This window comes from Salminus brasiliensis, chromosome 13 (genome assembly GCF_030463535.1).
Source record: "Salminus brasiliensis chromosome 13, fSalBra1.hap2, whole genome shotgun sequence".
Classification (NCBI taxonomy): domain Eukaryota; kingdom Metazoa; phylum Chordata; class Actinopteri; order Characiformes; family Bryconidae; genus Salminus; species Salminus brasiliensis.
In genome coordinates, this window is record NC_132890.1 from 17,193,895 (window position 1) to 17,220,282 (window position 26,388).

Below are 26,388 nucleotides of genomic sequence, written 5' to 3' on the forward strand. Positions count from 1 at the left end.
ACTATCACAATACCTTCATCTGCTCCCTCTGTTTGCATTGTTCAGCCAATTCGCGACATCTTCGCAAAGTATCGCACGCACTGCATTTTTCACATCAAGCTATGCACCCTGGCACTGACGCTTTGCCCGGGGCCCAGTGGATAGGAGGGCGTGCCGCAGGGGTTAGTGTGCAAGGCGGCGGCCCTGCCCTGATCCCCGCCTCTGCTCCTCTGGTCCGGCCGCACCGTTGCCCACATAATGAGCAGGTTGGGACTTTAATTTGCAGGTCCTGATGGAATCTGTGGCACTCTTGGGGAGAAAGTGCATAGTTTCCCGGGTAAACACAGGCCTGCAAGCGCACTGAGGCCTCCGTAAACAGGAAATGACTCAGGAAGGCGTCGCTTAGAAAGAGAGAGCGAAAGCCACTCTCGTCCGACCCACCCTAAATAGTTGTATGGGTATGCCGAGGGCCTAGAAAAGTCATTAGCAGTGAACCACCACTGCAGATTCAGAGATGCGGTGTTTCAGATCTTCTTTGTGTGTGAACTGCTTTTAGTACAATGTGTAAAAAAAGGGATTAAATTAACTTGAGTTAAATGTTATAAATATAAATAAACATTACATTACATTAAGTATCTGCAGAAATAAAAAAAAATCTAAATACTAAATTGTGTGTTACGATAATTTCACATTTATTAATGTGACAATAATGTACACAGACACACTGAAATAATGTGTGCAGGTTTTGGAAAGGCTAAAGAATGCGGGTAATGTGCACATTATTTTATATTCAGCATTGCATTTCATGTCTTTTTAACTTTTAAGAACAATTCTAAGAACAGGTGGTGTTCATAAATATCTTAAAATAGTCTCACAATTATCTTTGATGGCATTTGTGTTGAATCCTGGATCATAAATGCTAAAAAAAATTGTGCCGTATATAATATCTAAAGTTTAAGAGTCTATGAAAAAGCACTAAATTATATAAAAAATACATTTTGCTTCTTGAACCTTAAAGTCCAGGATTGTGTATTTCAAAGCCAAATACTGTTTCAATGGTGTCATATAGTCTAAGCCCCTTGGTTTTTAATAAGTAGTTCTTGGCCCTTTGTGTTTAATGACTCTATTTCTAAAGTTTACACATGGGGCCTGGGGCTTCTTGCTTGTGTTATTGTTAGCAGGTTCAAGCCTCTGGTGCTCTATTTGACATAACATATATCTCTACTCTGTAGAAATAAGGCTTAGCCTTTTTCTGGAGTGCAGGGCTTGGAAAACAAGCTGGACCTTTTTTTTTTAACAAAATACTGACTTTTTGAGAACTTTAAGGAGCATTCATATGAGCTTAGTGTTTGATTGTAGGCTTTTTCTTATGACACCTTTCATAAAAAGAGTGGCTTAACTTACATACAGTACTGACTAAAGCTGATGTGATGACGTTGCAAGGAAGCTATGTGAAATACAAGAGGGTTTTCATTGTAGTAAGGAGACTTTTCTTCAGCACTTCACTTTGCCCTGCTGCTAGAGAAAGATCAGGTTGACCTACTGTTGTCATAGCTGTAGGATATTTAATTGCTTTTGTGACGTACGTTTGGGACTTCTCTACTGAAGAATTATAAGGTGCAGAGGAAGAACACAGAGTACATTTTACAAGTAGTTCTGTAACAAACAGCGTCTGAAGTAGTGAAAGCCGGCCCCGAGTGCACAGTTTGGCTTCACAAACTGTTAGATGGACTAGATAAGATCAGCACAGGTCTCACCCTAGTGCTAAATACCTGCTTGAGAACAGCAAGTGCACCACATGCACACATGCACTGCCTCATTTGAGTGACGTTGACTTTTCAGGTGACACTTTCTTTCTTTTTTCTCAACATAAAACCACTGTTTACTGATGATAATACTTTGTGGAACAGTAGGAGCTTTTCCAACAAACATTATTTAATGTTGAACCCATTTTTTTATCCTGAAGCTGGTTTGAACCCCAATCAGTGTTTGACTGCTCATATAAAAAAAATGGATAAAATATGTGGGATCGTCCTACCTCCTTGTTAAAACCCCTCTCACTCACAAAACATTACAGAGTCACTTTTACTGCTGATATTTTTGCTGATAGGCTTTGTATCCTACTTTTCCACACTTATTCATATTTGCCATAGATTTGAGGTCAGCAGAATGTGACAATCCTGATAAGCATGAATGGCCAAGACCTCCTTTATTTTTCAATTATGGCAACTTTTGTCTGTAGGAAAAACTGAAAGCTCGAGTATTGAACAGAAAACACTGTTGCTTTGTTTGGAGGGCCATGCTGCGTCGCTTTTGCATATTAGCGGCTGCCCACAATGACAGGGTCGATTTTAGTCGTTTCTGCTAACTAATTATGTACAATATACACTCCCATAGCATTTTTACTTGCAAACCTAAACTCAAAACTCAACTTTCAAACTAAAGTTTGTCACAAATTAGACCCCCCCAGTACTTTCTAGTGAATTGTATTAGGTGTCACGCAGGTAAACTACACTGTGTTCACGCTCAACCCCTTTCTGTTCAATTACTGGTAAAAGTGCCAATGTGAAAGGAGCTGTAGTTATTCCAACTGCCAAAGGAATCATGATTATTTGTTTTAAAAACATTTTGAAAAGCTAAGTTTGCCACTGTTTGATTTCACATTTGCTTGATTTCACATTAAAACACCCATTTTCCTGAACCACATGGGCAAAGACTTGCTGGCACAAACAGGGAGACAGTCAAACTTAGCAGTCAAACGGGTCAAAATCTCCATTTAAGCCTGGGAGGGTTATGGAGCAGTTCTCGAACAGTGAAACTTTAAACTTTAAAATTAATTATATAAAATTCAGTGAACCTCTGACACTGCTCATGAAAAGATTTACTTTTACTTACATGATGGCGCTGACAGAATGTAAGTGGGGCTGGAAATTCATTTTATTTAGTCAGTAGGTGACCCAGTTGTTTTTTCAGTCAGAGACAACTGAATGATAAAAACTTTAGCTAAATTGTGCTAATGATAGGTAATCTTCTGTAGCAAGCATTAGAAAGAATATCATGTGATCAACATGGTCCCTTTCCAAAAGACGTAGATACACAGTGTCAGGTTTTCTAATAAAAACTAGTCCAGCCCACTTCAGATTGGACTGTGTGTAATGTGGCCCATTTTACAAATGCTGGGCTACCATAGCGCCCAAACACTTCAGACACAAGAAGAGAAAAAGAACTGTTCCCTGTAACAAGATCAATGCAGACTTTTTTTTTGCACTGAGCATCCGTACTATCAGCGTAAAAATAAGGCTAATAAGTATATCACAGTAAAGCAGGCTTCTTCCCCCTCCATTGCTCTTTGCTCTTTGAATAAATCTGTCTATTTCATGGTCAAATAAGCATTAGTGACCTGATATGGTAATCCATTATTTCGGCACGCTACTCTTACACAGCTTGGCTCTTGTGAGTGGCAAGTGTGCTGGAAGAAACTCAAAGCAGCTTCCAAATGGCCGCGCTGTGGGACTTTTCTTACGTGAGGCTGCCTTCCAGCTGGGTAGCTTATGATAACTGAAAGATAATGAAAAATGCAACGAAACGCACACATGCTAAGAGGGTGTGCAAGGGAGTGTTTGTGTGTATGAGAGAGAGAGCGAGAGAGAGGGAGTAAGAGAAAGAAAGGGAGAAAAACATAATTTGGCTTCTCCAGAGCTGAATGTTTTTTAAGGCAGAGGATAAAGACTGACAATTCAATTTCCTCCACAGTGGCTAATGCAATAGTCATGGACCAAGCGTCACAGTATTAGCTGTAAAAGCATTTACCAAATTAGCCTCTGGAGTGCTACCAGTGTAAGTTCAGTGCCCTCACTGTGAATCTATTGTCCTCATTATCCATACGTTAAAGCACATATGTAGCTATAGATAACTGAATTTGTAGTGTGGCTGGGAGTTTATTAACTGCATACTCTCTCCAGTGGCCTAAACGTGATGTTGGATATTCAATTTTCTATTTAGGATCTGAATAAAAACAAAAACGTGATGTTGGATATTCGCTTTTCAATTTAGAACCTGAATCAAAAAAATCATTAATCAGGAATAACTGTTAGTACTATGTAAAAATCAGTCCTCTTATCATTATTCAAACTAATAATAATAATAACATTTCAGATTTGTTAGTGTATAGTGTTGCTTTCATTTAGTTGCGGGGACATTTTTCCATGCCTCCAAAGTCTTAAAAGTTGAATTAAAAGTAAAAGCATCTCAGTGTTCAAGTCATCCCAAACACATTCAATGATGTTGAGGTCTGGGCTCTGGCATAGCAAGTCCTCCATTGTTTTACAGCAGCAGCAGTAAACAGCAGCAGCAGCAGCTTAAGCGTTTTCATTTCTACTTTATAGTGGCATGTAGTTTCCTTTTCTTAGTAAGAGCTTCATAATCAGCCTCACATCCTTTCAGACTCACATGGTTAGTTGTGTTCTCACAGTGGAAGGATGGAAAGTAACATCTGTGAATTATTTCAAATCTAAAGCAAGAATGGAGCTCGATTCTCTCTCTCCAAAATGATAGCTTCAAGTGTTGTTTGTATGATGTGACACTTTTGATAATTTGTTTTTTTGGGGGGTTCTCCTTTCTTATGCAAGTCCATTGTCTCACATTTAATCTTCTCAGATAATGAAATGTGGAAAATTATTAATTTACACTTATTTTAACTGGAAATGAATTGAATGTAGGATGGTTTATTGCTTTTATACAGTACACCAGCTTGTAAAGTCTTATAAAGTTGCTGTCATGAGAAAACCTAATAACTTTTTATATAACGACATTTGAAAATTGAGTGAAGTTAAGTTAACTTTGCTGAGTCAAAGTTAAGTTGGCTTTTCTGAGATACAATGTTTTCTCACAACAGTGATGCTATGCTGTTATTGTAATGTATTTTCTCTTATCAAAACAGTGAATTGTTTTAATCAAAGCTAGCAGCTGGAGCCTGGACAAGCTACTGCAACCTCACTGTGTTTGCATGTTTCTGTATGTACAGCGTGTGTGAATTCTATGATTTTATTGCAGAAATTAAGAACCAAAGGCCATAGTGACTGTGCCAGTCCCGATCCGGATGACTGTTTTGGCCACAGTCCCCTCATGGACGACCGTTTCAGCAAACTAAACGAAGAGAGTGATTTAATATACAAGCGCTCTGCTGTAAGTACTGCCTCCTCCGCCCTTGCCGTTTTGTGTTGATCCCTGTTTCTATTGTTGATGTTCACTACAGGCGCTAAACAAGAAAGAACACAGAGGCTGTGATAGCCCGGACCCCGATGCCTCATATGTCCTCACCCCCCACACAGAAGAGAAATATAAAAAAATTAATGAGGAGTTTGATAATATGATGCGAAATCATAAAATCGTAAGTAAATGCAACATTCTTGCTTGGCTTTGTGGCAGAAAGGATACTCCCTCCCCTCCCTTTTTTTTTTGTTCGCCTTCTAATTTTTTTTTTTTGGTTGTTCTTTTACATTACCCCACCCTGCAAACTCTGTCCACACTTTTTTAATGCAAGCACAGACTTTTTTCAGCATTAACCTTCTTTTTTTTGTTGGAAGTGCACTGTTTTTTTGTGTTTTAAATTTATTTATTGCAACCCGTTTTTGCACACCTCGATAAGATCACATTGTTTGGATAGGTGTCACTCTTTTTTAGAGGCTGGGCAAAAAAAAGCGAATGCAGCCGCATTAGGCTTTGTTATGATAACCAAAAACCACAGGGAGAATTTCAGCCAGAAGCCTCAAACAATGAAGAGTGTTTTTTTTTTTTTTTCCTTTTTTTTTTTTTAAGTTTTAGAAGTAAAAGTAAAGACAGATCGCCATGAAAAATATTTCCCTGGGAAGATTCCTCCAGTTCAGAGTAGTGGCTTGAGTATTGACAGATCCGGTGGCTCAGGGTGATGGATGTGTTCTTTTCCACAAGCCCAGTTTACACCCCAGCGGATCTGGAAATTGAATCTTTTTTTCCTTCAGAGCTACACTCTGCCTGGGTCATGTGATAGGGGGGGAGGTTGTGAGGAGCTTGAGTGTTCCCACTCTCTCACTCTCTCTCCCTCTCTCTCTCTCTGTATCTCTCTTTCTCTGTTTCTCTCTCATTACAACCACTTTCTTTTTCCCTCAGTCATCTTAGTGGATGATAATACCTGGGTTGTTTGTTTATCTCCAATTGCAATTGCTTTAGTCCGTTTAAAGGGTCCATATCATGGAGAGATGGATGTATGGTATTTAGTGTTTCCTCAGTCCATATAGTCCAAACATGGAAAACAGGTTTCCTAGGAGTTTTTCAACCTATACTGCTTACAATACTATGTAACCACCCCAAAACAAAACAGCCTCTTTAATGTAGGATATGGGCCCTTTAAAACTTGCGATTGCCAACCCAATCAGCTTTTATTCTAAAGGCCACACTTATATGAAAGAATTTCTATACAGCACCCCCCACACCCCCATCGCCCACCTATAAAAAAAAAGCTAAAATACACTCCAAGTTTTTTATAGAGCATTTTTGTTTTTTGACCTGATACAATGGTGATCTTATTGCGAGTGGCGACCATAACACTCTGACAGAGACTTGCCAAGGAGACCCCTCCCCACCACACTGTCCAACCTGCACATTGAACCAAGCACCACTTCTTTTGTGCCATTAACACACTAATGATATCACTAACTGGCTCACTGACTGTAAGCGTGCTGCGAATGGAGTGGTCTCACTTTCACTGCTCACTCACCCGCCCAGAAGCACTGCCGATAATCAGCACTGCACTGACCGTATATTGTATTGCACTTCACGAGAGTGCCGAGCGCTATCTGTAATTTCAGTTTGTTACATCAGATAAAGAAAAGTATCTTAGCTTATGCACACTGCCCTAATCTTCCGCAAGGACTTTTTGCTGTATCTTAAGCAGTGTGAACTCACTGATATTGTAATTTGGTTCGGTTTAGTGAAAATACACCAAGTGCAGTGCTGACTATTGCCCCAAACTCCAAGATTTCGTGCGGATATATATGCATGTCTCTACATGTATACGGTATATCTAACAGTGTTATGTGTTTTGTGCCTGGATGGCAAATGGTACAGTACTGTAAAAGTAAAAAAATTGAAAACAAAGAGTTGTTCTCCGACAGTATTCCTCACACTAGGCAGGACTTTTTTGGACAGCCCAAGGTGATCCTGAGATCGCCCTCCTGAGATTACCTTTTTTTCCACTGTGCTATCCATCTTCTGGTTTGTCTTCCATTGTTTGATAAAAGCACTAAAGCCCAGGAGTCGTCTTTCACTCCTGATAGAGGCCCGGAGATATGTACGCACACACGGACACACACAAACTCTCACATAGCTATTATGAATCGTGCATCTAGGCTAAAAAATATCATACCTGAAATGAACAAAATCCACCTTGATGTCAATGGTGGCACTATTATTTTATGTCATTTTATAGTGTAGAAAATCAGTGTACTGTTGCCAAATGGATGCTAGCGACCTTGATAATGTGACACTTAAGTGGTTATGCTGTTGTTGTCTTCACTGTATGTATTACCTCTCAAACACAAATCCACTGAAACTATTTGTGTGTGTGTGTGTATGTGTGTGTGTGCGCCTGTGTAGCCCACAGCTTTGCCTCAGCAGAACTTCTCCATGCATGTGGCGGTGCCAGTGACGAACCCCAACCCTATGTCCTACAACCCAGGGGGCTCTCTGAGTGGTCAGGGTCTGCCAGCTGCCACAACTTCACTGACTGACGGCTCCATGCTGTCCCCTCCCCAGGGCTCCCTCCACAGAAATGTGCTGTCCACCGGTGGCCCACACAGGCCGCCCAGCACAGGCAGCGCAGGTCAGTTAGGCATCTAATGCCCATTTCTCACATTAACTGTAAACAATACACTGTGATTTTGTGATTATTTCACCAGTGCATTATTTTCACATTCTATGATTCTGTGGCTGTGACCGCAATGGTTCCCAATCCCTATTTACACTTTAGGGCTCTAATGAATATGTCAGCCACTTTTCTCTGTGTGTCCGAATCGTGGAATTCAATCGTGATTTTGAAGACACTACAATCTCCCACAGTGCACTCATAATTTATAGTAAACACCATGACTCAATCAGCTGAATAAGCAACAGGTTGTGGAATAAAATGGAGCAGATGACGTTTGCTCATAGAAACTAAGTAGAGATATGACATTATCTCCCATCTTAATTTTGGGAGATGGACCACACCCCAAATCCTCCTTCTTAGCCCTATATATATATATACTTTTTTACTCTCACTTCACCTTTGTGTCAAACAACATCGCACCCACAACCACTTTGTCCTTCACTCCTCCCTTCTTTTTTTCTGCTCATCTCAGCCACAGGGAGGCTCACGCAGCTCCACGCACCCACCACCAAGCACACCAAGTCACAGGTTTATTTCATGATATTTTTGTGTTGAGGAACTAATATCTAGTTAACTCATAAAGAGATGTTATTTCATGATCTGGACAAGTGGATTTTGGTGTAAAGTTAAATGATAGAAAATTTTAAGAATTTTGAAGGGTCTAATTAGGAAGGCAGTAAAGGATGTTTTCATCCCCAAAAATGTTGGTGCTGCGTGATCTTTTTGTTATGAATTAGAGAGTTTTTTTCCCCCAGTGATGGAGAGCAGAGAAAGTCTACCTTCAGGCCTTTGACATTTAATCTTATTTCTTTGCTGTATCTTGAAAAGATCCAAAGTTGTGATGTTATAAATGTGAAGTAACCTAATGCTACACCATTGCTGCAGCTACACAAGAGTCTTTCAAAACTCTTCAACTCTAACATTTTATTTGGTATGTCATCATGGTTCTTCAAATTGAAAGACCATGGGAATAAAAGGTTTCTGAAAGTGATGAGGTTAGACTGTTTTTTACCAACATATGGTTACAAGCACAACGCTATGAAAAACCTTCTTAGACCTCCTTTTTGAAGAGTGGAGAATGCAAGACATGCTTTTTTTTTCTCTTTGTGATGCTTTAGCAAAAGTTGTTATAGGTTTCTCCACATTTCACATTTTACTCCTTTTCAGTGCTCTCACAAAGGTAACAGAAGTGAGATCAATTAGTAATCTCCTGGAAGTGGTCTCCATGGCGACCACATGGAGTAATATAACTGTGCTGGACTGGTACCGGAAGATCTGTTGATGTGTGTGTGTGTGTGTGTGTGTGTGTGTGAGTGTGTGTGTGTGAGAGAGAGAGAGAGAGAGAGAGAGAGAGAGAGAGAAAGAGAGACTTTTAACACCTAAAAAGCCTTTATTTTCAAGGTCCAGTTTTCAGTAACTGTGAATTTTCCCTGCATTTTTTGCAGTTTTGCTGAGATCCTTTCTACACTCAAAAAGCAAAATGTGTTCTTAATAGCACTGGAATAAGTGGACTTATATCAATAGTGCCTTTTCTAAAACGTACTATAAAGAATATCTACAATAGGTGGTCCATCATCAGAAAAAAAAAACATTTAACCAGGCAAAGAACCTTTTAAACATTCAGATTCAGTTTTTTGGGGTATCATGTTGTTATTTTAAACCGCTGTCTTGAAGACCATTGAAGAAACATTTTTTTTTAAAGAGTGTAGTTAATGTTCATGTTGCAAGCCAGCTAAGAAAGCTTGCTTTTTTATATATAAAAAAACATTTGGAAACATTTGACAGTGAGGCTGTATTCATTTTTGGCACCTCTAGTCACCACCATGCAAAGGTTTGGGCACTCCAAGAGATAAGAGCCACCTGACCAGCAGCCATGGGCTCCTCTAAACTGCTATCTAGCAGTGAAAATATTTGATGCCCACAAAGCAGGACATATGTTTTTTTTTTTTCAGGTATCAGTTTCATCAGTTTGTAATGTTAATAAGCAATGGCAGTTAAAAGGAATGGTAGATGTCAACATTACTTTGGGAGAGAACTGTTCATAGAATTACTTAAGAAGCAAATCAAATCCCTTGTTTGGCTGTATAAGACCTTCAGGAAGCTTTAGCAGATTTTATAATGTGGTGGTGGACTGTTCTACTTTGCAGCGACACCTGCACAGTACCTTTCCTGCGTCCTCACCACAAAATACAGCATCATGTAAATGAACATCTAAACAAGCCCAGTGCATGTTGGCTCTCCGGGCCAACAATGTTCTCTGGGCTGATGAAGCGCTACCTCAAGAGGCGCAAACTCGCAAACTGAAGGTTTTCCCATGGCCACCAACCTAAACATCACTCAGAATCTGTGGATAGACCTCAAAAGAGCATTGCAAAATTGCCCAGAAGTCCCACATAAGTAGTAGCCTTACATAACTAATGAGTCCCCAATGAGAAATTACATGTTTACAAGCTGTGCTACTTGCCAAAGGAGGTGTTACTAAGTAGTGACCATGCAGGGTCCTCAAAAGTTAGCTTCAGGGTCTTTTTTTTATCTCAAACTATTAAAGGAACGTGTTACTTTTGGCTTAATGCTTTTACTCGCGTAACTATTCACAGTAACAGAACTTTTGCCCAGGGGTACAAAGACTTTTGCATGCCACTGTATTTACTTAAAATCTGATTTCTGGCTTTGAGGTTAGATTATTATATCACATCTACCACAAAAACACATAGAGTACAGTAGAGGTACTTGGGAGTTACAGACAGAAGCTAGCACAGCATGACCTTTTAAGACATCAGAGTAAATCCACTTTGCAGGTTTCAAATGTGCACATTTTCAGAGAAAACCTTCAGTGGTTCTCTTTACACGTTTTGCATTGCCGGAAATACCAGCCTTCACTGTAGATGTGCTCGGGTCTGTTTGCGGGGTCGTAGAGAAAGCGTGATTATAGGTGCAGAAAAGGGGAAGTCGGCCTCTGCTGCACTGTTGCAGAACGCCGTTGCGGTGTTGCCACAAGCCCCCTCCACTGACCACAGCCATGGCCAAACACTCTCACACACTCTCTGGGTGGTAGCACATGCTTCCTGTTGTCATCCTACAACTGCACTTATCGGTGAAGGTCGCGGCTGCACAACTTGTTCACAAGTATATTTTCTGCTGTTTTTGTGAGTCAGAGTACAGGTTTCTGAATGAGATCCTAACCTTTTTCAATACAGTGCAGACCCCTATAGGGTTGGTGGTCTTTTAAAGGACGTAGGGTATCAAAGAAATTACAACTGCCTACAGGTTGTCATATGAACTAGTGCATCATTGTGATAAGTTTTGCGCATCTGATTAGATGGCATGATGGTTAGCCTACACCAATGTATGCCAAACAGTGCATGCATGCATGCAGGAAAGTCTGGAGTTAATGACTGCATCTGCTAGTCTTAGCTTAAGCATAGTATTTATTACTTTTTATTGCTGCCATGTGATCATGGATATCAACAGCCTGTAAACAGTTAAAACAACCAATATAGAGTTTAAATAGTTTCTTTTTGCGAAACACTGTACGTAATGTTTTTCTTAGTCCTTTAAATATAGCACTGTTTAGTAGTACATATGAACTTAAGGTACTTTCACACCTACCTTGTTTAATCCAGAACAAAATAGGTTGTCTTGGCCCAGATCTTGGCCCAGAACAGATGGTTCTGTTTGTTTGCAGTGTGAAAACTGCCTACCCAAAACCTTTTTTGGGTGGTTCAGACCTTCAGATTAATTCAAGGAATTTGAAGCATTCTATCATCACCCATTAAACAATAGAAGGCGAAAAAGAACTGGGCAAAAAAAAAAGCACAGGACGACAACACGAGGGACAATTACATCTGTAGATGCTGATATAATTGTTGCACAACAGACCTGTTGATTTGATGAATTTGAACTAGTCTAGAGTTCTACGATTGAAGCTGGTGCAGCGTGTAGTATTGCCATACTATTAATGGTATAGTGGCAACCAAATTAATCTGTTCATTCATATTTTTCTGAAAATAAAATAAAATAAAACATGCAAACATCAGAAACATCCTTCTACAAATCAATCAATATCAGGTATAGAGAAACGCAGCACACATAGGGGATGATGGTGGGACGTATGTTTATCATTCAAAGTTCTTTAGTGCACTTTCTAAATTACAATGTAAAACCCAAACTAACCAGATAGATGTGTACAATGTAACACCTTGGTTGCGACTTTTAGGTATAAAAGCACCCTTGTACGCAAAGCTGTTGTGATGTTATATTCTTCCCATAATGCCTGACCTCTGAACTCTTTCTGATTCCTCTACAGTAGTTACTACAAGAGTAATGCTTACATGGCCAACAACTAATGACAGCTAGTAGTCACTGCTTGGTATGTCATATAAATGGTTGAAGTATCTCTTTAAATTTAGTTTTTATAGCAGTGAGTAAGGGGAGCAGTACAGTTGTATTAGCAGTTCCTTTACTCCCTTGGATATTTGGAAATCTAGGTCATGTGTGTTCACTACCTTTATAGGCTTGTGATTGATGGTAAAGTGACTTTGTCCTTTAGAAGGACAACTGAAGGCGACCACAAGCATTTGTTTCTAATGCTGCTTATCCAGAATTTGTTAACACCTTGCTAAAACCTGTGAATATGGCAATGCAGTAAGTTGAGGCTAGTGACTACCTCATTTGTGTATTTCTTACTGGAATCTACTGGCTTTTATTCATTGTTAAGGCTGTTAACATTTAAAAAATTAAAAATTAAAAAAATACCAAGCTATTGAGTGTCACCCATCAGCGTGCACATGTCCAGTCATGTTTTTGACAGAGTGAAGGTAAACAGTGAAATGCTCAAAGAAAGTGGTGGCAGCTGCTAGCGTCCCTGGCCTGCTGCTTGTGTGTACACATGCTGTCGAGTCGCCAAGGACGTCCACAAGGTCATATGTCCAACTGCTCCTCGCTGACAGTTACAAATACCAGGATTGCCTCTGTTTACCAGCAGCCTGCTCTGTCTGTGTCAGTAGTTTAGCACGCCTGCTTTTTCACCATTATGGAGCACCTCTCTGCGAGGGAGTGACTGTTGGAAACAGTGCACAGAGATACCATAATACTCCATCTGTCTCACTGCACCAGCTTTAGACACTCTCATGTTAGGTGATTTTCGTCCGGTCATTTGTTTCTTGTCTTGGAATAGTTCTAGGTAATGTATTGACTAAAACAGAAAAGGTTTAGGCCCTGAAAAAAGGTAATTCCCCTCATTTTAGTTCCTGTTTTTCATTTTGAATATTTGTAAATTGTTTCTGAAAGGTTATTGAAATATACCAATGTGGAAAAGGTTACAAAGGCTCTGGGGTCAAGTAAATTGCAGTAAGAGCCATTACTCCCCTAATGCAGGGAGTCACAAAAGAACCCAGGCAACCATCAAAGTAACTGCAGGCCTCTCTCGCCTCGGATAAGATCAGTGTTAATGATTCCTCCATTAGAAAGAGAGTGGTAAAAAGTTTAATTGATTAAAGTTATTTAAGTTAAAGTTGATTAAAGTTACTATTGCAATACTGAATTAATATTATGGTTATGTATTAATAGGTTATGTAGTGGTTTTCTAAGCTGTCAAGTGTTTGTTAAGGCATCTGTTTGGAAAATTGGCCCCATTACAATACAATAATTCAACAGTCAAACACGGTGGTGGAGGTATCATGGTATGAAGATGCTTTGCTGCCTTGGGGCCTGGCCGACTAGCCATAATTAATGGAACCATGAATTCTGCTCTTTTTACCTGTTCGTGATTAATCTGTGATCTGACACAACAATCACAAGTGCAAGTCCACCTCTGAACAGCTCAAAAAGAAAAAAACATTATTTTATTAAGAAGAGTGAGCCAAAAATCCTCCACAATGATTTTAAAGGAAACTCTTGCAAAACTGAATTAATATTGGAGAGTTAGGCTGTGTTCAGTACATTGAGACTGGTACTGAGAAGCATTTCCGGATAGTGAATCTGTAGTGTAGTGGTTTTCTAAGCTGTCAAGTGTTTGTTAAGGTGTCTGTTTGGAAAATGGGCCCCATTACATCTGATGTAAAACTAGCACAGCATTCTACAATAATTCAACAGTCAAACATGGTGGTGGAGGTATCATGGTATGAAGATGCTTTGCTGCCTTGGGGCCTGGCCGACTAGCCATAATTAATGGAACCATGAATTCTGCTCTTTTTACCTGTTCGTGATTAATCTGTGATCTGACACAACAATCACAAGTGCAAGTCCACCTCTGAACAGCTCAAAAAGAAAAAAACATTATTTTATTAAGAAGAGTGAGCCAAAAATCCTCCACAATGATTTTAAAGGAAACTCTTGCAAAACTGAATTAATATTGGAGAGTTAGGCTGTGTTCAGTACATTGAGACTGGTACTGAGAAGCATTTCCGGATAGTGAATCTGTAGTGTAGTGGTTTTCTAAGCTGTCAAGTGTTTGTTAAGGCGTCTGTTTGTATTTGCACAAGCAGTTCAGCGTTATATGCCTTCATGTTTAAAGCATTGAAAGGGATAGGCTATGCTTTTGAGGGCTAATTCAGACAGACAGGTAAATAAACATGCTGTTTCCTTTAAGGCCTGTGCCCCCCTTCTCCCCTCCTCTAGTTTCCTTCCCTCTATTGACAGGTGCATCTGTTTTCCCGGTACCGCCGCAGTCCTTATATGGCTGGTGCGAGCCAGCAAGATGCCTAACCCAGCAGAACCCTGAAAGCATTCGGGCCATGACATCCCTCTAAGTCCTCTGTACACAATGACCGGACAGGCTGTCATAAGCACTCTGTGTGTGTGACTGGCAGAGACAGGTGGGCTTTGGCTGCCTCACTGCCGAATGCGTACACTCTCACACACATATACTCACTTACACACACAGTATGGGACAGAGAGTATTAGGGTTGGACACCCACATGTAATGATGAGGATTGACAGCTATATGCAGTGTTTTGATTATTACACTTAACCATGCACAGACTAAAGCTCCATGTCTGTGTATCTGTGTGTTTTCATAGGAGAAGTCGCTCTCCTGTGAAGTGCCAGAATTCATGCACTGGCTGCTGATCATTCAACGTCAAAGCCTTTTACTCTATTGCATGTCAGAGATTTTCCCGCTGACCCATTTCCAATGGTATGATAGTACGAGACTGTAGACTAAATTATTTAGTAATTGTATTAGCAAGGATTGCTCTTGAAGGGTCTAATGAGGAAGTATTCTGCCCCAGTATTCCTTAATGAGGGTCTGGATGTTTTATAGGTGATAACCAATAGCAATGTTTAGAATGTAGCTTTAAATTAGGACAATAGTACAGCAAATTATTACTCGTATTAGCATATTTTGAAAGAAATTGTTTAAAGAAAACAACCAATAATTGAAATGGTTAAATGGCCTAAGACTTGGCCAGGGCTTGACAATGTGACATGTATTGTATTTATATATTATTATAAATCTGACACAATAAGTACATTGTGCATATGATTCATACTTTGTGCATACTAATGTATTTGTTTAATTTCTTGAAGCATTGTGCAAAGGCCTGAGATACCTAATCACTAGCACATTCCCTTCATACTCATACACAATAGAGATCGTCTACACACTCCTATCCACAAACATGTTACTGTACACTCTGTCCACTCAGTTCTATCCACTAAGACATCCCTTCTCAACAGAAATAACAGCATAGAATACCAAAACATAGTATCACAGTAACTACCCAAACTAGTGGTTGGAACCAAGCACATCATTGTTGCCATGTAAAACCCCTCCAAAGATTTCTAAAACAGCAACTTTACAGGAGAAGGTTGTGGTGGATGCGATTGAATAACAGTAACCAGTTACAGCTCCAAGGATAATGCTAGTAGATTTTGGAATACAAGAGTTCATCATCTTTAGAAAGATACCACAAAATGTAATTCCGTAATTTATATGACTGGTAAACGAACTAGTTGACACCATCTTCTTTAAGCATCAAAGTTAAAGAAGAACTGTTGACATCAACAGGATAATAACATCAAATCGCCCAAGCCTCCTTCAGAGCCATGCTTAGTTAGCAGTGCCATTACAGGGTGTGGCTTAGGGCCTGATGCCCAGGGCTCTCAGCCCTTTTGGCTCGCTTGCCACACGGCGCAGCTGTTGTTTGTTCCAAACAGCCCTTGACTAGCACGGCCGCCTGGAAGACGAACCACTTCAGCGCTCCTGTCAAATGGGCATTCCGCACATACCTCTGATTTTTCTCGAGCAGCACTGGGGTGGGGGGACATGGGCAGCTCAGAGCAGGACTGCCGATCACACTGCTCCATCTAATACTGGCAGAACGAGCACTGGGAAATGCTGTGGATCACTTCTGAAGCCCAGGGAATGGCACGGATGAGCCAAACTCTAATCCCGGCGCATGCTCGGCTCCTTCTTCTGAGAAGAAAAAAAAATAAATATATATATATATATATGTACATCTTTTTTATCATGTTGCCATGCTCTCTTAGGGTGGTAGAAAATCATTTTTTTTCCATGTGTGGAGTATCATGCTCTCATTCGAGCATGATTTGTCTCCCCTTTTCACTATTTTGGAGCGTTACCTAACCACTTGTATAGTTGCCGGAGGACAGAGTGACTCATCATATCTCTGGAACAAAATGGCTTACTTTTCTGCTCTTAGTTCTGCCTCTGCTGAGCTGCTAGAGTTCCAGTCTGTATTTCCAATTGCATTCCGCTTTTGATGTGTGGAAGAGGAACAGAAGGTTTTGCGTCAGTCTTCTCAAACATGCTCCGATGTTGACTGACAAATTTGTGGAAGTGTTTTTTTTTTTCCTATTTCTATTGACACACCATATTTTCACACGAAGCAGTAAAATCCCATCAAACATGGTGGATTGAACAAACGGTTCCAAACCTAGCCTGACAGAAAATATTGTTATTTTCATAAGGATTATACAGCTACGCCAAAAATGCATATAGTTTGTTGCATATGGTAGACTGCAAACGAATATTTAATCTATGATTGCTTTAGAACCTTTGTATTATGTGAGGGTTCTTCAAACCTGCTCTTCATGATTCACAAAAATGGTTAGTTAGGTAGCTGCATTTGGAGTTTGCAGCAAATGGTTCCAATCTGGACAAACCATTTTTAGATCTGTTACCATAATCTACAGCTTGTGCACATCAGATCAGTGGCATATCACATTTGTACATCAGTTTTTCAGCATATAGCTCAGCCATCAGTTTTGGCTGGATTGCATTGTCTGCATGGCATTGCCACCGTATACAACTCCTCCACGCCTGGTTGCAGGCACTTTTCTCTGGATGCTGATCCAGGTCTTTTTTCCCTAGCTAGCCCAGCTGACTGTGCAGCGTCTGTCCTGGTTGCTGAAGCGGAGGCTGTGTGTGTATGTGTGTTTGCGTGTCAGAGCGTGTATAGCTGGGCAGAATGGGGGCTTACAGTCCCCAGGCAATGTCTGAGGCAGCTTAGCACAGACTGCTGGTGGCTGAGAGGCTCACAGCTCCAGAAGGTGGTCTAGGCCTCTCTGCTTTGTGTCTCAATCTCATTTGATCCCAAAAGATTTTGTATCATCTTTTTTAAAACTACGCCTTTCGTAACATCTGCCTCTAGGTTTACTTAGAGTGTTCAAAAGAATCTTAGTAAAAATATATAACTCGAAAATTGGGATGAAATTGATTGGGTAACTTGATGATGACAAGATTGAAGAGTTTTTCTTGCTTGTGTTCCTGCCACAAGTGGCAAGCTTCGGTTCCAAGATCATGACTTTGTAGAATACTCATTAGCATATTTCCCGGTCTTTGCAGAGCATATTAAAATTAATATCACAACTGCAAAGCCTTGACAGAAACTGTGAACCATGTGCATGGGTACAGTCTCACACAGGCGAGTCTTCAACTTTCGAGAACACACTGAAGTTCACAATGTGTGATCGTGCACAGAGAAGCAGCCATGCGCGTTTAATTGTTCCAAAAATATGTCGTTGGTGTTTTGATGAGCACCAATTAGCGATCTAATGTGACGATCTACAGGGCAATTTCGGATTCAGCTTCAAGCGCGATGCGCCCCGCTACAGATGTACTTTTTGGCTGCTCGGCGCCTTCTCTGTTTTGCATTAACAATGAGAGGGTTGTCGGAATGTGAGAGTATTTACTGAGTTATGCAACGTGCCTAGAAGCATGGCAGATTCCCTCATTAATACCGAGGAGTTACGCACTGTTAAAGAGCAATTACAAACCCTCTTTGTGTACTTGAAGAATATATTTTGCAAAGAACTGTTACTGTGCATGTTACACTCCACCATATCTTGAGGTTTGTAGCCACCCCAGCCCCCCTCTATCCTGCTTCACAGACGGACTTTCCAGTCCTAAATCTCTTTTTTTTCTTTTTTTTAAGAACTCTCATAGAGGCATTATAAATGATATTTATTTTTGTACTAAAGTGCTCTCCAAGTAAAATATGAATTGGATTTTCTTGGCGACAGCTGTTGGAGCTCTTTTTGCAGGCTCACATTGTTCTTGTGCGCAGTTTCCTGAGCCAAAACAATACGGCTGCACCCTCTAAAGAGGTACCGTTCAGCCTCATTAATTAAAACTATAATTAGAATTTGGTCTCTTTTCCACTTAATCTATTAGGGAGTCAAAGCTTTGATTCTGGAAATCCATTAGACGTCTTCTCACTCACACAGACGCGCATACACACACACACACACACACACACACACACACACACACACACACACACACACACTCTTTGCCCTCTTTCAACATACGATAAGTTGCTTAAGGTAACAATAGTTCAGCAGCAGTCTCATACAGGGCTCATACAGTGCCATGTGGTGCATTCTGAAGAAATGGCACTTTGTTTTTCTGCTTTAAAAAAGAAAACAAAATGTTTGTGTTTGTGAAGGCAGGTCGTTACATAAGCCAGTTTCCAAAGGAGCTTGCATTGTTCAGAGCCGCGAGAGGCTTTGTTTGGGAACATGCAGTTTAATAAGGCAGCTCTCCCATGTTCCATTCCCGTGTTCGAATTTAGGACAGGTTTTTGGTAGGTTCACTCAGCAGGGCATGGCAGTTTCCAGCATGAATCAAAGGATAAACCCTTTCTTTTGAGAAAGAGAAATGGTGACAATGTCGTATGATATGGTAATGCATAACAACTAGGCTGCATTAAAATCTGTAACATAATCTCTGAAAAAGAAACATAATAATTTTATAATAACACTGAAAAAAAAAATTACAGGTTTAAATATTATTGCCCAAACTGTGCACAGTAGATGCGACACAAACAGTTCTTTAAGCAATGGCATAGAAGAACCACTCCATGATAGTAACGTTTACTTGATGCAAAGGTTCTTCACACGTCTCCAAATTTAAGGTTTTTTACACTTTTTACCAACATGGTAACATTGGCTCTTCATGGAACTAAAAGCGGTTCTTCTATGACATCGCTCAAAGAGCTATTTGTTGTGCCTTGATGTGTGGTTGATGAAGCAGAAGACCTATTAACCCTGTCATGTAAACCGTTGTACCTGCTGGCACACAGGCGTTCGATCAGCTTGGTAGTTGCTATGTCAACTACAGAAACAACAGAGACTGACCGCAGAAGTTCATGCCGCCTACAAATGTTTGCAAAGGCTAAATAATGTGAAGTCACATTTTCGCTCATTGGAAATCTGATTACTGCCTTGTTCCTGTAACTGTAATGGAATACAGTTACGTTTTTACAGTCTTGTTTTGTGGAAAGAGGAGGATCTTTATGTGCTCGCCATGTTTTTCTGATTTCTTGACGTTGAAATATGTATGCACAAACTAAAACCTGCTGATGCAGAAAAGAAATTGAATAAAAATTTTTATTAATTGCGTAACTCATTATGTAATTAAATGGATACATTTATACATTAATGAAGGCAATGTCTTGCTCTCTTGAGCAGGTATTTGTACACCAGGGTGTGATATGAGGGCGTTTGTGCCTATTTTCGCTGAGCTGAATGTGGCTTTGGCAACTCAGAGCTACATGAGTTTGTTGCTCCTCTGAAGGGTTTCAGTTACTGTGTGCAAGGCAACACCTCCAGTTTCAGAGTAGAACTTTGGAGCGTTTCCATGCAGTGATATCATAGTTTAACATTCCGTCCGATCATTATCGGAGATGCTGCGCACTGTCGTTGTGCCTTTTACAGTAATATCAACACGTGTTCCTTCCCCTTTTGCAGACCCCCTCCCCCCAGCCAACACCCCCTGCTCAAGCACACACAGTCGCACATGCTCACCTTAGACTTCCTGCTGACGGGTACAAATTTTACATTGCTTACAAATTTTTTGTGGATCTGGCTAGCTTTTCCTTGTGTGCTTAGTGAGGGTGAGCATTATTGTTAAATACTCTTTTTAAATATAAAGGGTTTTTCGAGTGATGCCTTAAAAGAATCATTTTTGGACATGTTTGTATGAACCATGTTTTTTTTTATAAAAGCGAAGAACCTTTAAACTGGTAAAACGTCTTTTAAAATGTTCTTCACAATCATGCATCTCTTTTACAAACATGTTCTAAGTGAAACCAAAAGTAGCTCTTCAATGGTTTGTCTTAAAAAAGTCTTCGTCACACCTTTATTTTTAAAAGTGAAGATAAGAGTGCCATTAAAAGTTCCTAAATACATCTTCACATTCATCTTGTTGAACTCGTATGATGGTGTAATATATAAATGACTATAATCCTGACAGCTCACTTATGGGAAGCTTTCATGTAAAAGCCCAGACAGTTGTTTTGTACACTTATTACATATTTCTCAAGACATGCGCTATGAATTCAGTAGTGGAAAGATGATTGGCGGTGATTTGAAAGGTGATTTTCCACATGGGGTCATGTTTACGTGGCATTTTCACTGTGTGCCAAATGAAGAACCCTACAGGGCCAGACATGAAACTGTTCTTAGAAGAGCCGGACATGAAACTCTTCTTAGAAGTTCATCTTAAGCTAAAGCTACGCTCTGTTGCTCCAGACAAATCCTTGCGTTTCAAAGAAATATCATGCTGCAGTGTTTCCTTAAAAAAGGAACAGTTAAGTGATCCAGATGTGTTTTACAGAACTGAGGATTGTGTTCCTGTTTTTTATTCAAGCCTCAATGTGTTTCTTTATTGCGGCCACATTTTTTTTATATTTAGTATTATACAGCAGTTAAATCCAGCCACGCAGGCTGATTGGTGGAGAAGCGCTCTAACACACTTCACAAACACTATCACTTCGCTGAATGCCGGTGCTAAAAAGTCATATAATGAACCGAGAAGTAATGTAGATGCCCAGAAACTAAAAGGATTAAGACTAGAACACACAGTGTGTCCCAATTCAGGGGCTGCGTCCGTATACAGAGACTGTATTTAAAGCCTCTGCGTTACAGTTGCTTGACAAGGCTGTCCCGTTTCTAAGGCTCCTTCATATGCAGCCGAGAAATGTATCCTTCTTTTTCATGGTAATGAAGGAACCGACAGGTGATTTTTTCACCAGCCATCATATCCCGAGAATCATTGATTACTGGCAATGCATATTTGTTGGTCTATGTGACTAAGTGACTAAGTTGGTATATGTAACTGTGCCGCAGCAACAAGCTGCTTGTTAAACCATGATTTGAATGTAGATTTAAATATGTCAATGCTTGACTCAAATATCTTAGGAATAACATTTAAAAAATGACATTATATTTCGGATTTCGGACATTTCGGATTTGATTATTATTGTAACTTCATTCTTAATGCCATAGATCTTTCTTAGTCATTTTAGAATCACACACAGCTCTGTTAGTCATTTTTTACATGTCTTTCTTTTTTCAGATGATCTGTTTCCTAGAAATAATTTGAAAGCTGTCAACAGAACCAGTATTTTAGTCTTTTATGTTTACATTTAGCTGTAACCTTTCATGGTGTTGAAAACATTGATTTCAATCTTATGCACAATCTGTAAAGATCAGTAGCAATATTAATGTGAATACATAAAAAAAAGTTGATAATTGTGAATTCCAGTCATCCTAGTAATTCCCTGCAAAGTGCACTACACATGGTATTCAGCCATTTTTGCTCAGTTATAATCATTACATTCACCATTTACTCTGACACGTATATATATATTTACCACAAAAAAACTTAATTTAAAACTTTTCATTTTAACTTAATCTTATAGTGGCTGTTCTGTATTTCCTGTTAGTTCATGCTTAGCATTACCCTAACTGGGCAAGTCACCCAGCTGGTTGACTTCTTGAATGGGTCATCGGAAGAAAAAAAGAAACCTAAAAGTTGTTCAGTGAGTACCCAGGAACACAGTTTTACCAATATTTTTTTTTGCAAATGTCTTTAGTCTTTTAGTCTTTAGACTATTAGTGGGTTAAAGTTTAAATGTAATCTGGCACAATTATGTTCACAGACATACAGACATTATGTACACATCCATCTAAATGCAAGGTGTAAAGAAGCTCATGTAGCACTGTAGCAGTAGTGCTAGTGGTAGTAGCTCCTACGATAATATACAATGTATACATGTCTCGAGTAAGTTACCACAGTTAGGCTGGTGACAAGGTTCTGTCCAGCCAGTCTTTTTTCTGTGATGTCCCTTCTCTTGATGACCCACTCTCCCTCTGTCCCAGAGCAGCCTCTCAAAGGAAATGAGCATAGGGTGGGGGGTGGGGGTGAAAAAAGCCCCATGACTAACATTTAATCAAGCTGCCATCGTGGAGAAAAACATCCGGAAATGACAGTGCGCTTTACCATGCATGCCAACTCCCAAGTGGCTGCAAATGAAATGGTCCTTTTCTTTAAAAGGAATTTTTAGTCGTTCGCTTTAAGTCCCACGTTGTTCAGTTGCTTTGAAACCATAGAAATCAGGAAGGCCCTATGAGCTAGTGCATTTTTTGGGGTGAAAAACTGACACTCTGGATCACTGTTTCCAGCTTGCAGAACATTCCTAGCTGTGCTTACAGTAGACACTCATGTATGGTTGCATTATTTTCAGCAGTCAGAAGTAATTCCTGTGTTTGTTTGGCCGGGATTGCATGTTGGTGTGGCCGAATGACCTGCGATTGTTGGAGAATATGTCAAGCAGTCGTGTGAAGGAAACTCCAACAATGTGGGCCAGCAGATGGTAGAAAGACAACTTTGTAATGAACTGACATTCACACAGGGAGCTGGAAAATCCTACAATGAATATATGGATGACCATGACGTCAAGCCCAAAGATACTGTCACAATGGATTAGACTCTTTTTCTCATCAGTAAGTGTATAAGTATTTTAAGGCGGGCAAATGCAGGACTCTATAGACTCTATTACATTATAGTACACTGATATTTGTATATGCCAAATAGATACTATAATATTCCATCAACATAATTGCTTTTTTTTTTTACTTGTTTTGGCAAGAATTATGCATGTTTTTATTCATTTGCAGCCGCTTGACTTTGTATTTTTATTGACCTTATTGTGAAACACTGAGCCAGTTGTGCCGGTTCTGTACTTTGGATTCTTATTCATACAAATGACTGTGGTTAGTGGTCTCCAAAAGGTTAACTCCCAAGCCTAAATATTGGTGCTTTTTATAAAACCCCTTTTCTCAGAAAGTGTATTTTGGACTGTAAAATCACTATATCATTGTTGTCACCCAAAACACGTATCTTCAATAGGGCAACATTACAGAAGGAGGAAAAACCCTCAGTGTGATTTCATTCCAACTGATGAATTTAAATTGATACATGATACATGATTTTTCATGTCACTGGAATAAATATAAACAAACATAAACACAACAGACAGTAGAAAACGTTTCTAATAGATTTGGTTACTGACTTCTCTGCACTTCTGCCACTATATAAATGCCACTAAGAGTTTACCTGATTTCATGTATAAAAGATCAAATATGTATTACATGGTCACTGTAAATATGGAGCTCCCTGATGTGAGCTCTGGAAATAATGAAGCTTTACACCTTTACACACATCAGATAATTTTAATGTTAGTATTTTGTGAACATTTACATGTTTACTGCCCTGATAAACAGCTTTTGCATATCATGTGTTCTCAGATATCGGAGACCATTTGCTGAGTGCTGCAAAATAAATTAATGCTTTATAAATATAAGAAGAAAGGAAACATTCACTTGAGAGAGCAAAGGTGCAGCAGAATTCTAGCTGCGAGTTATGCACTCGCAAAGTTTTTGGCTTTCCTTCAAAAATGGAACTTTAATAGTCTTTTATGGCAGTGAGTGGTTGTGCTCAGCTCTAATGACTTTAACCATTCCCTTCTTAAAAAGCCCTAGTCACACTACATTTGTTAAACTGAATTGCCTCTCTCATCCTTGGACGCACAAAGCCGGCTTTGATATCGTTCGCTCACCAAGAGGACCAAGGGCTCATCAGTTCTAAAATGCTTGTTTTATTTTCGTAAATGTGGGGGATAATTAGCGAGTCTATTAGAACTTTCCCAGAGGGTCGGGAGCGCTTAACGTTGCGTGCTACTCTATGCCATGACTGCAGCTGCGAAATGGCGTGTTGTCGACTCTGCTCACGGTTGATGGCGATTGGTTGATTGAAACGCACTCCCATAATGCTTTCTGTCTCTGCATGTCTCCGCAGGAAATGGCTTTGTTAACCCCAGGGGCTCGCCGGGGCTTCTGGGCACTCCAAGTGGAAACGGATTGGGGAAGGTTATGCCCACAAAATCCCCACCCCCACCAGGGGGCAACATGGGCATCGGCAGCCGCAAACCAGACCTGAGAGTGGTCATACCGCCGTCCAGTAAAAGCATGATGCCTCCACTGGTGAGTACAGTCCACCACCTTTATCACAGACCCTATTTTCCTAAGGACTCTAAGGGGTTTTTGGTAATGGTACTGGTACTCCTGTTGCCACTAATGTGTAATTTGTATTACTACCAGTAAAGTCGCCTCTCATAGCACTGTAATGTGACTTCCTACAGTATAAGTAAGTAGGAGAAGTGCGAACAGTCATACAAAAGAACAGTATGGTGGAATATCTCCCAGGCCCAGGTGCCATCATACTCCCTCAATTATTCATATAGAAATTAGAGGGCCTCTCTAATGATTATAATTAAGGTGCAGAGCGTTCAGACCACATTCAGCACCTGAGGCTACGCCAGCCTGTCATACTCATAAATCACTGCAAATGTAAAAAAGAAAGTAGAGAAAAAAAACTGTTTTCCAAAAAAGAACAGCATGTAATGCTGAGATATATTTTCAGCATTGCATGCCGTTCTTTTTATTTCCACTCCGAGTTCTTACTGAGTTGTTTGGGAAAAATTGCCAGGGTTACCCAAGGTTCTCCTCTTCCACTAGTTGCTCTGTGCAAATGTTTGTGTGTGTAAGTGACGCTTGCCAGCATCTGGAAATGCTAAGGGTTTATATACGAATCAAAACAAAACCCAGCTTTCTAGTCTTGTGATATCAGAAGCCTAGTAAATTAAGCAGTTAAGAATGTAGAAGTGGATGTATATGTGTGTGTGTGTGTCTATAAGGATTGAGGACTCCCCCTCTCTGTGCTTCAGACAGACAGGCAGGCTAAGGCAGGGGCAGGCAGTGTGCCCTGCAGACAGCCTGTCATTAGGACATAATGGTATTAAATTAATCACATCCCAGTGTGACAGAGTGGGGATGAAGGCTTAATCAGAAGCCCAGAGTGTGAGCCAGATAATATCTTGTCGCCCTTGTCGTGTCTCCCCACTGTTATTGATTGAGTGTGGGTATTAAGACAGTTGTGGCCCAGGCACAACTGAAAGGCCATCTAGCTTCCTTCAAACTTCATACCATGCAACTCCTCAAGCTACACCATATCAGAAGAACAGCCCTCCAGGAAAAAAGAAACATACATATGTATCTCATATGTATCTCATTCTAATCAACAGTGCTAGTTGACATACTTCTTCTAGGCAAATATCAGTGTCTGGTGAAAGCAGATAAAATTTTCTTTTGGTTAGTTGTACTAATTGTGTGTATCCTCATATCTCCAAAATGGAAACTTTACAGAAGGAGGAGAAAAAAGTGGTAGTCAAATAAAAGATTAAGTAAAGTAAAAGATTTTAATATATATATATACTGTATAGTACACACACACTTTATATATTTTTTACTATATATAAGCCAATAACTCATTTCTAAGTTGACCTGGCCTCGCTTTTACATGTCTAATCTAGCATATCCTTGAGTCAGTGCGTTTTTTGTTACTCTCCTGTGGTGTAACATTTATTCTATCCCCTCCAGTAAACGATCAATTCAAGTAAGTGGAAGAAGCAGAAGGAATTGATGGAGCCATTGGGCTCAACGGTCAGCGTATTGACGAGTCTCTGACGTGAAAGGTTAAGCACTTCTTAGTAGTGAGGTCAAGTCCCTGAGACAACTTTCCTTGAGCATTTAAAAACCTATGCTTCTACAACACCCTTTCATCTTCTCCCATTATATAAACCGGCTCTAAGCTCCATGGGCCTTATTTCAGTTGGCTTGAACAGGATGTGTTCATGCTG

At 40.0% G+C, this 26,388-nt stretch overlaps 1 protein-coding gene across 8 annotated transcripts in view; it reads left to right on the forward strand.

Annotated features, from left to right (window-relative positions):
* mef2aa (myocyte enhancer factor 2aa) overlaps positions 1–26,388 on the forward strand; it is a 118,211-nt gene that overhangs the window by 83,909 nt on the left and 7,914 nt on the right. For 5 of the 8 annotated variants that reach the window (XM_072695868.1, XM_072695874.1, XM_072695871.1 and 2 more), the window contains 3 exons: positions 5,234–5,368; positions 7,612–7,837; positions 24,489–24,673. In XM_072695868.1, coding sequence (XP_072551969.1) covers positions 5,234–5,368; positions 7,612–7,837; positions 24,489–24,673 — 546 coding nt within the window. Of the gene's footprint in view, positions 1–5,031; positions 5,164–5,233; positions 5,369–7,611; positions 7,838–24,488; positions 24,674–26,388 lie in introns of all 8 variants that reach the window. The other 3 variants (XM_072695873.1, XM_072695876.1, XM_072695877.1) reach the window with 2 other exon arrangements.